Raw genomic sequence first — 10112 nt, 5'->3', positions numbered from 1 at the left:
CAGGTTCTGGTTAGTGTCCTTCTCCCACGGTGCAAATCTCCTTTGGCAGCTGGTGGAACCCTGTTAATCAGTTAACACATTGCGCTGTGGGGGATTTATTGTCGTCTGGCTGAAGTCTGGGTTTAGGAGACCAGAAGGCATTCTAATGCAGAGCTGCCCTTTGTTTCTGGCTTTCTAAAGAGTTCACAGAACTGCTGTTGGATAGGCAAGGGTCATTTTCCCTCTCACAGCTTTTTCTTCTGTCTCAGTTTGTTTGTGGAGGTCATCAGAAGTACTGGTCTTGCTCGGGACAGGGATTGAGGTTCTGAAAGAAATGGAATAACATGTTTTTATCTCATTATAAAATAGAAGTTTAAGATCTTTGCTGTCTTTTGGGGTCTCTGACAGTCCCTGCAGGTGATGGGTAATCCTGTAAGCTCAGAGGTCTTTTAGTATTTCTTTAAAGAGTTACTAACTTCAGCACGGTTAACTGGACTAAGACATTGCAGTTTTTGTGGTGGTATTTTCTGTCTCCCATTATATTAAAGCAATCCTTTGGGTGTGTATTTGTGAACAGACTTAACTGCTTTCTTCCACATCTTGAAAGTCCAGTTTTGCTGTTCCTATTGTTAAAGATATTTAAAGTAGAAAGCTTTATTGTCCTCATCCTCCAGATATGCAGTTTTCTGTGTGGTGCGGGCCATAGGGAATAGACATGCTGGAAAACTGCCCATTTTCCCTTTAATCTCTTTTGATTCTGGTGATCTTGGGGATCAGTTGATTTTCAGTTCATGTAGAAGGATCACTTTGAAAAGTTGTATCAGTCTGAAGTTGGTGAGGTCATTTGTACCTCCTCATTGGTAGTGTGACCCCACAGTGATCACCGTGTAGCACAGGGAGGTTGGTGTATGGGCCAAACCTGCTGCTCACCTGTGCCTGCACCTGTTCTGCAGGTGGGAATGACTGTTCACTGCAGGATCATGAAGATTGACATTGAGAAGTTCAGTGCAGACCTGACCTGCAGGACCTCAGACCTGATGGATAAGAACAATGAGTGGAAACTGCCTAAAGACACCTACTATGACTTCGACTCTGAAGCAGCAGATCACAAACACGAAGAAGACATGAAGAGAAAGCAGCAGCGCACAAGTGAGTCACTAATTTTTCTCTCCCTTGTAACTTCCAGCCTTCCTAGGGTACTCCAGGACAATCAGCACAAGTAGATACATAGTGGCATTAAAGCAGTTCCTCTTGGAAGCCTGAACACTCCGCTTTGTTCCATAGCGTACATCAAGAGAGTAATTGCTCACCCATCATTCCACAACATTAGCTTCAAGCAAGCAGAGAAGATGATGGAGACCATGGACCAAGGGGATGTGATTATTCGGCCAAGTAGCAAAGGGGAGAACCACCTGACTGTCACCTGGAAGGTCAATGATGGGATTTACCAGCATGTGGATGTCCGGGAAGAGGGCAAGGAGAATGCCTTCAGCCTGGGCTCCATGCTTTGGATCAACACGGAGGTAAGAGCCCTGCAGAGTGTGTCTGGGAAGGAGAAGTCACTATTTCACAGGGACAGTCTGGCACAACCTTTCTGTCCTTGCAGCTGCTTTCAAACTGCTGGAGAATCTGGAGTTCAGTGAAGTTCTCCAGATCCTTAGGCAATATTCAGCTCTTTTTTTTTTTTCCTCCAAGCATCCAGCTTTGCTGTGCAGAACATGTGACTGAATAAGAGTTCAGTGTGTGACTGGAATAAGAGTTCCTCATCATGCACCCTAAATACCTCTTTAAATGTGTTTGTTCAAAGGAATTTGAAGACCTGGATGAAATTGTTGCTCGCTATGTCCAGCCAATGGCTTCTTTTGCCAGGGACCTGTTGAATCACAAATATTATCAGGACTGCAATGGTGGAGACAAGAAGGTGAGGCTGTCCTGGGATGTGGTAGCTTCTGTAGGAAGATATCCATAGGCTCTGTGTGTAGCTGAAAATGCAGGCTCCCCTGGAGCATTTATCTTCTCTCTCTCTCTCTCTCTCTCTTAATTAGAAGCTGGAAGAGCTGCTGATAAAGACCAAGAAAGAGAAGCCAACATTTATTCCCTACTTTATTAGTGCCTGTAAAGATCTACCTGGTAAATTCCTCTTGGGATATCAGCCTCGAGGCAAACCAAGGTAAGGAAGAGGCAAGGCCAGGATCTGCACTGAGTACTGCCAGTCCCACACCTCAGCTGACTGCTGCCAGTTTTTCTTCCAGCCCTGTCAGACTCCCTGTAGGTCACACCTCCTTCCCAGGATTTAGCCTTCCCAGTAAAGGACTCAATTCTGGCAGTAAATGTCACCCTGGAGACTCCCATGTTCCTAACCAGCTGACTGCCACAAGCAGCACTGCCCTGCGCAGTGAGTGTCACAGGAGTATAGGCAGGCACTGGTAGTTTTTCATGGGAAGGCAAGGTGTTTTGGAGCAGTTCATGGAAAATGAAGTGTCTTTGGGTAGATCTATCTGTTCATGATCAGCACAGCCATCACCTGTGGTTTGTAGGCTATGCCTGGTCTGACTGACCTGTTAGTGAGGGACAGGTATAGCTCTGAAACAGGCTGTGATCTCTTGTGCACTCACTGCTCCTCACAGGATAGAGTATGTGACAGTGACACCAGAAGGATTCCGCTACCGGGGCCAGGTCTTCCCTACCGTGAATGGACTTTTCCGATGGTTTAAGGATCATTATCAGGATCCTGTTCCAGGTGAGCACCCTAAAACTTGAGTGTCTCAGCTGTTTTTTTCCTGGATGTCATGCAATAGGGACTGTTACTGAAAGACAGTTTCGTGTTCTTTGACCCTGAAATGTATCCTAGGTTTTTCTCTATGTGGGAAATTTCAAAGCAACACTCCAAGTGTTTGGCTTTTATAGACCCACAGAGCTCTCCTGTGAGTTAATCTTTCAGCCAAGTGGGCCATGCAGCAAAGGCTGGACCAGTCTCTTTCCTCTTCCTCAGCCTCCCTTACCATACAATCCAGCACACACCATTCCCTGGTAACAAACCATCATGCCAGAACAAGTGTTGCCTCTGCTTTTTTCAAATCCTTGATTTTCAGGCCAGTTGCTGCTCTTCTAGGAGAACTAATCTGTCTCTCTTGCTTTGTATTTTATACAGGTATTACCCCCAGCAGTAGCAGTCGGACCAGGACTCCAGCCTCCATTAATGCTACTCCAGCTAACATTAACCTGGCAGGTCAGTCAACCTTTCCTGGTTGGAATGGGGATGTGAGGCTCTTCTCCAGGCTCCACTTTGTCTAACGTGATGTGTCTTTCTTGCAGATCTGACACGTGCAGTGAATGCTTTGCCACAGAACATGACCTCCCAGATGTTCAGTGCTATTGCTGCTGTGACGGGCCAGGGACAGAACCCAAATGCCACCCCAGCACAGTGGGCATCCAGCCAGTATGGCTACGGAGGCAGTGGAGGCGGCGGCAGCGCGTACCACGTAGGTGTCACTTAAATTTCTGGCAGGAGATGCTGCTAGTTTCTCCTTGCTGCTAGAAACCAGCTCCACTGGGAGCCTGAGGAATCCCTTATTGCCTGGGATCAGCCAGTCCTAGCTTTGTACCTGTGGTGCTGCACCAGAGAGCCTGGCTGGATTCTTGGACCAGGTTTCCTCTTGTCTCCCGTGACTGAACAAATGAGGCGTGTAATACCACCCTGTTCCAGGGGGAGTTGGAACAAGTAGGAAACTGGTCTGGCCCTCAAGGAATGTGGCAGGGTGGAGAGGTGGGATCCAGCGGTGAGGGCACACAACCTTCTGATTGTGCCCCCAAATTGGCAACGTGAGCTGCCAGTGGAGGAGATTAGCTGTGAAAGTATGCGCTGAGTTTGCACAGCTTTTCAGCTCAGCGCTAATCTCTGAGCTGCACCGGCGGGCGAACACCTCAGCCTAGCCCAGGAGGCTTTACGAGGAGTGAGATGGAATTGGACAGGCTTGGCTCATGCTGAAGCCTTTCCTCATGTGTGTTGGTGCCTGCCTCCACCCAGCCCATGCTGCCAGCTCCCAGCTGACACCGAGGCTAAATCCAGCTGCAGAAGGACTGGGGTGCCTGGGTACAAAAAACACACCCAGTTGTTAGACTGAAAGAAGAGGTGCTGCAAGACAAGGCTTGCAGGGAGGAGTGATCCTCCTTTAGAGCACCTTGGGAGGCTTTCAAGGAGTTTGGCACAGTAAACACTGAGCTAGGGATAGGCAGGGAATGTGGATAACCTGATGTAAAAATCATCAAGACATCTGAAGAAAGAGGGAGGATAACACCAGGAGGCAAAGAAACTAAGCATGGGACAAACAGCCAGCTGGCTTGGGATGTGGAAGGGAGCCATCTCAGGAGCTGCTGCACCTTTTCTGCAGCCCACAGAGCAAGAATTCATCTGTTCTATGTGCCCACTGCAGGATGTCACTGCTGCTAGCTTGCCCCAAGTGTTGTTGTGCTTCTTGCCTTTGCTGGGCATAAGCATCTCCCCTTGCAGCCTGTGTGGGGTGAACAAGGAGGGCAGGCTGGGCTGGCCCAGGCTGGGTGTGAGACTGGGTGCTCTCAGGGGAACGAATGTCTGCACTCAAGAGGATGTTGCTCCTCTTACCCTGCAACCCCCCATTCCCTGGGCAGTGCCCACTGCTACCCTCTTCTTGCCCAGCTGAGGGATGCAACAGGGCTGGGAACAGGCAGCAAGGGCAAGCACCAGCCTCCTGGGTGGGCAGAGCAGTGCAGAGCCCACCACAGCCTAGCAGGGTTCACCCTCTATCCCCTAACAGCCTCTGCTCTCTGCAGGTCTTCACAACTCCAGCACAGCAGCCAGTGGCCACCCCTCTGATGACCCCCAGTTACTCCTACACTACTCCCAGCCAGCCCATTACAACACCCCAGTACCAGCTCCAGGCCAACACCACACCCCAGTCCACCCAGTCCCAGTCCCAGCCATCATCCAGCTCCAGGCAGAGGCAGCAGCCAAAGTGAGTGACTCTGGGTGTTTGTATCTGTCTGTGTCCTGTCTCCATTGCTTTTGTTGATGTTTGTGGAAGGAGCATGGTGGGGTTATGTTGTATCTTCCTGTGTGGGACCTTGGGGAGGGAAGAGAGGGCAGGGAAGCTCTCCTGGTAGCACATCTCACCTTCTGCCTGTGTCCTTGCAGGACCAACAGCCACGCTGCCATCGACTGGGGGAAGATGGCCGAGCAGTGGCTGCAGGAGAAGGAGGCTGAGCGGAGGAAACAGAAGCAGAGGTTGACTCCTCGCCCGTCTCCCAGCCCCATGATCGAGAGCACGCCCATGTCCATCGCTGGGGACGCCACGCCGCTCCTGGATGAGATGGATCGATAGGACCTGACCCGAAACCTCCACTCTCTTCTCCAGGAAGGGGAAAGGAGAGGGAACAATTGGAAACGACTTCTCTTCCCTTAGACACATAACTCCTGTTTTATACGTCATAGGATGATGGGAAATGACTCTTGGTGATGCGCACCTGAGCGAATGAATTGACTTGGCAGGGCTGGTTTAAAAGTATATACTATATATAAAAAAATATATTGTAGAAAGGAACACTGCATTGGCCTCTGCGTTCCAGGCTCTGGTTCCAGGCACCTTGGAAGCTCAGCAGAGCAAACATGAGGTCAAAGGAGTCTGTCCTTGTACGTGCACAGCACTCTGCTTTCACCCCAAAGACTGGGAAGCAAATGTAGCTGAAAGTGCAGACCATCGGCCTGGAGTGAGCCTGTTTCCTTTGGATTCTCCCAAACCCTGACTGTCACTTCTCCTTGTCCCGAGACCACAAAGCAAAGTCACTGGGGTTGTGACAAGTGAACTGGAGTTCTCAAAAAGTTTTTGTTGTTTGCTCCATGTTTTCGTGTGCACCAGGCTCTGCACAGCCGGTGCCAACCCCCAGCTGTGTCCGGATCGGTCCAGCACAGCAGCTCGAGGTCTTACTGGAGATGCAGCTGTTGTACCAAAGGCTTGCTCTCTCCTCTGGCTTCTTTTGGAACAATATTTATTTAGTTTTGATTATTATTTTTTTTAATCAGACTGCAAAGTCAAATGCCAGCCCCTGGCAGCTTCCCCCGAGCGCGGGATAGACACGTGGGCTAAACTGCTGTGGCAGAGACTGCAGAGCAGCCCGGAGTGCATGGCATCCTCCTCTGTACCCGCTTACCCTGCCCAGTTGTAACCAAGAGGGGTGAATAAATAGTGTTTCTACTGAATGCTAGTTGAGAGGTTTTCTGCTGCACCCTGTGCTGCCTGCCTCCCTGCCCTTTCCCTTGGGATTTGCTCAGAGCAGAGTTCCATGGTGGAAGTCGATGTTCCTTCCTTCTTTGTTGCTTTTGCATTGCCCTCTGTGTGCTGAAACTGTCACAGAGAAGCTGATTTCTGTGGAGATGATGCAGAATGATGTTTTGTTTTGGATCGTTGTATAGAGACATCACAGCGACATCGGGGGCACCTCGCGGAGGCCTGTGGCTTTTGGGTTGGGAGAGGTACTGGGAGAGGGGTGGATTATGTGGGTAACTTCAGTCCTGTCAGAAACAGCCCAGTCCTGGCGCCAGGAGAGCCATTTCTGAGGGGGAAAGTTCCTGCTGCACTCACTCTCCTGCTTTGTTAGTAGGGATTTTCTATGGAAGCAGAGTCTTTGTTCCTTCCAAGTGCTCCTGGTCAGCCTCCTTTGCTAGGAAATGAGCAAGAACAGCAGATCTTGGGGAAACAAAGGTCTTTTTTGCATGTAAATGCTCCTGAAGAATGGCAGCAACCCGGGAGACAAAGCAAAGCTCTTTCCACGGAGAAATGCAAGTCCTGGCTTCAATGCAATCCCCTCTGCAGTCCTGGGGGGCTGACAGGGTCCTGTTCCCCCAGAACCACACAGGCTGGGTGGGAGAACTGTGAGCTGGGCCCCACAGTTCCGAGGGTGCAGGTGGACTAACCTGGCTCTATTTCCTTATTTTATGAAACTGTATGATGGGAATGTGGGAGCAGCTCCTTAGCAGAGGTCTGTTGGACCTGTAAGGGGCAGGGGGAGCTGTAGTTGTGTTGTTGGCTCCTTTTTGGCTGTCTTTGTTTTTAGTTTTCCCTTACCATCAATAAAAGTTCTACTTTTGGGAAGCTGCCTGCATGCCCCCACGTCCGTGCTTCCTGCCGGGATGCCGTGGCTGCTGCAGGGACTTCACACCCATTAGCAGCCCTGGAGAGGGAGTGACGCCTCCCGAAGACCTTGGTACTCCCCCCTGGGCTCTTTTGATCTGCTTATCTCAAGGATTTTGGTTTGCACTGCATGCTTCTCCAGGGGCGGTGGGTTTTGCATGGGGCGGCTCTGCTCTCCAGCCTTGGTGCTGTCTGATCTCCTAAGGCAAAATAGGATACTCTGTTCAGCTCCTGTTGCTCCAGCTTTTTCCAGTTCAGAAATTTGGTGCTGGTGCAGGAGGATCTTCCTACCACCTCACTGGGTAGGAGAGAGGATGCTGGGCTGAGCCACGCTCCTCCCTCTGAAGCACTTTGGAGGAGTTGGTGGCAATGCCCTGTCCTTGGGGATTGCCCTCAAACTTCTCACTACGGGAACCCAGGCACGATTCCCAACCAGCAGGCAGGGACACAGGCAGCATTCCCTGCCCCAGCTCTTCCCAGGCAGCATCTGCCTTTGTCCCAGGGCTGGAAAAGCTTTTATTGTTTCACTCTAAGAAGCTTTTGTAGGCATTTAAGGAGTCTCCAGGGAGGGCCAAGGCCCCTGTTCCTCCCAGAGCAGCCCCTGTCACTTGCTGTCATTGCTGGCGGCTAGAGAAGGAGTCAGTGCTGGTATGGGAGCACCAGAAAAGCGGTGGGTTAAGAGGATGAGAGAGCTGGGGTGGTCCAATTCAGAGAAATTCCAGAGAAAAACATGCCTGGAGAGCTGGAATTTAACCCTCTGTGGCAGGGGAACTAAAACTGGGGCTCAGCCCTGTGCCAGCATGGGGCCAGGAGCTGTGTCCCCATCCAGAGCAGCAACTCATGTCCCTAGCGCCCAGGACAATGGTGTGAGCCGGTGGGAGCAAAGAGGAACAGCTCAAACCCCTCAATACCCACCCAACTCCGGGTGCTCCCCTCCCATGGGATTGGTCCCGGGAATTCCCCTGGATGCCGCCCCCAGTGCCATCCTTTCCCCGAGGGAGACAGGGCTCTGCTCACCATCTGCTTAAGCAGATGTAACTTTTTATTTCACAGCCAAGACCCATGTGGGGTGAGGAGGGCTCAGGGCCATGGCTCTTGTGTGGGCTCAGCCTCAGCTTTGCTTTTCAGCCTCTTCTTTCTGTTCCTTTCCTTCCTCCTCCTCTTCCCACTGCCAGTGGGGACTGGGGAGGGAGTGGCTGGCGCTGGCTCCTTCCCCAAGCCCTCTTGCTCCGGGGCATCATTCAGGATGGTGTTGGATTCTTCCCCCAAGGATGGCAGCAGGGCCCAGGGGTCCTGACCTGCAGGGGGATCAGCAGGGGCAGCAGCTGCAGGATGGCTCTGTGCCCCTTTTTCAGAAGAGCCTTTCTTTTTCAGACCTTTTCCTTTCTTTTTCTTGTCTTTCTTCTTCCCCTTCCTCTCTTTCTTGGCTGTTTTTGGGGCTGTCCCAGTGTGATTTTCCCCTGGGAGGGCTCCTCCACCTGTGCTGCTCCATGGGGGGCTCAGAGGGACCCCCCTGGGGCTCGCTGCCCTGTCAATGAGCTCCCCACCAAATTCATACAGCACTGGCTCCCTGGGCACCGCGACAGCCACCGTGTTGTATGCCTTGCACCTGCAAAGAGCAAGGACACACAGGGTAAGGTGAGCCCCAGTGGGTCTGGGTGGGGGGCTGATCCCCATGGTGGGGGGCACTCACCAGACGTAGAGGTAGGGCTCTACACACTCCTCCTTGTAGGTGAACTCAAAGCAGGGCACCTGGATGACGCTGGCTCCCTGGGCACCGCGACAGCCACCGTGTTGTATGCCTTGCACCTGCAAAGAGCAAGGACACACAGGGTAAGGTGAGCCCCAGTGGGTCTGGGTGGGGGGCTGATCCCCATGGTGGGGGGCACTCACCAGACGTAGAGGTAGGGCTCTACACACTCCTCCTTGTAGGTGAACTCAAAGCAGGGCACCTGGATGACGTTGAAGAAGGCCTGACCCACCACACGAGAAGCTGTGTCGTTCACCCGCCGCAGACACTCCTTCAGCCTGCCACGGGGCAGAGCTGGAGTGAGGGGAGTGGTACCCCCCAGGATGTAGGTGTGATGTGGGGCACAGCCAGGTGTGGGGCTGCTCACCTGCGGTCACAGTCACAGTGGCTGATGGTGTGCCAGCGCAGGTTGCGGTACCCGTAGCGGGCGGTGAAGGGGTGGATGACGTGTTGGCAGTGGTCATGGTCCCGGCAGCACCTGTCCGTGTCCCGGTGCTCTCCTGCAGGGAAGGTGTGGGGTGCAGGTGGGGCTGGGAGGACCCACATGCATGGGCTGGGGCTAGATGGGGTTGGGATCAGGGCAGGGCTGGGGCTGAGCTGGCACAGGACTGGGATCAGAATTAGATTGGACTGAGATAGGGCTGGAATCATATTGGGATGGGTAGGGGCTACCACTGGATTGGCATTTGGATAGGGACAAGGCTGGCACTGGCATGGGAACCAGAATAGGAGCAGGACAGACCACAGATCAGGCTGGGGGCAGAGGGTGGATCAGACTGGATCAGCACCAGGACGGATTAGTCTTGTGATAGGGACTAGGCAGAGATGAATTAGTATTGGGCTGGTGCTTGAGTGGGGACTGAACTGGAAGCAACGGGGATTGAACTAGCATGGGAATGGGGACTGGAGTAGACCAGCACTGGGATGGGACTGGATTAAAATTGCTCGGGATTTACCAGCACTGGACTGAGGACGGGGACTGGGACTGGGCTGTGATAGAGCAGCACCAGATTGGGGATGGGATGGGATAGACGGGAACAGGGAGGAATGAGATGCAGACATGGGATGGAATTGTAGGGATGGCATGGGAAGAGATGGGATGAAAGGGATGGGATGGGAAGATACAGGTAGCAGCAGCCTCGCCGCCCTTACCCAGCTGCTCGTAGCTATCCGCGTTGCTGCCCGCGCCGCACCACAGCGTCCCGGGGTAGGTGAGCCCG

At 52.5% G+C, this 10112-nt stretch overlaps 2 protein-coding genes across 2 annotated transcripts in view; one reads left to right on the top strand and one right to left on the bottom strand.

Moving 5' to 3' along the window:
- The window catches only part of SUPT6H (suppressor of Ty 6 homolog (S. cerevisiae)), a 20264-nt gene extending 14928 nt beyond the window's left edge, over positions 1-5336 (top strand). The window contains exons 29-37 of the mRNA XM_009081577.1: positions 933-1128; positions 1264-1502; positions 1787-1900; positions 2025-2149; positions 2607-2719; positions 3131-3208; positions 3295-3461; positions 4789-4970; positions 5150-5336. Of these exons, the coding sequence (XP_009079825.1) occupies positions 933-1128; positions 1264-1502; positions 1787-1900; positions 2025-2149; positions 2607-2719; positions 3131-3208; positions 3295-3461; positions 4789-4970; positions 5150-5336 (1401 nt within the window). The remainder of the gene's footprint in view (positions 1-932; positions 1129-1263; positions 1503-1786; positions 1901-2024; positions 2150-2606; positions 2720-3130; positions 3209-3294; positions 3462-4788; positions 4971-5149) is intronic.
- A 3047-nt stretch (positions 5337-8383) lies between these two features.
- Positions 8384-10108, bottom strand: LOC103808773 (acidic phospholipase A2 PA4-like; the record flags this gene model as incomplete). The annotated part of the gene is made up of 5 exons (XM_009081578.1): positions 8384-8440; positions 8583-8751; positions 9036-9170; positions 9260-9392; positions 10045-10108. Coding segments are annotated over 5 exons (558 nt in total), but the record flags the coding sequence as incomplete, so codon positions are not given.
- Between the last annotated feature and the right edge of the window lie 4 nt (positions 10109-10112).

Source organism: Acanthisitta chloris, unplaced genomic scaffold (genome assembly GCF_000695815.1).
Source record: "Acanthisitta chloris isolate BGI_N310 unplaced genomic scaffold, ASM69581v1 scaffold12659, whole genome shotgun sequence".
Lineage (NCBI taxonomy): Eukaryota > Metazoa > Chordata > Aves > Passeriformes > Acanthisittidae > Acanthisitta > Acanthisitta chloris.
The sequence above is the reverse complement of the archived record's forward strand: the minus strand, read 5'-3'. Positions and strand labels throughout refer to the sequence as shown.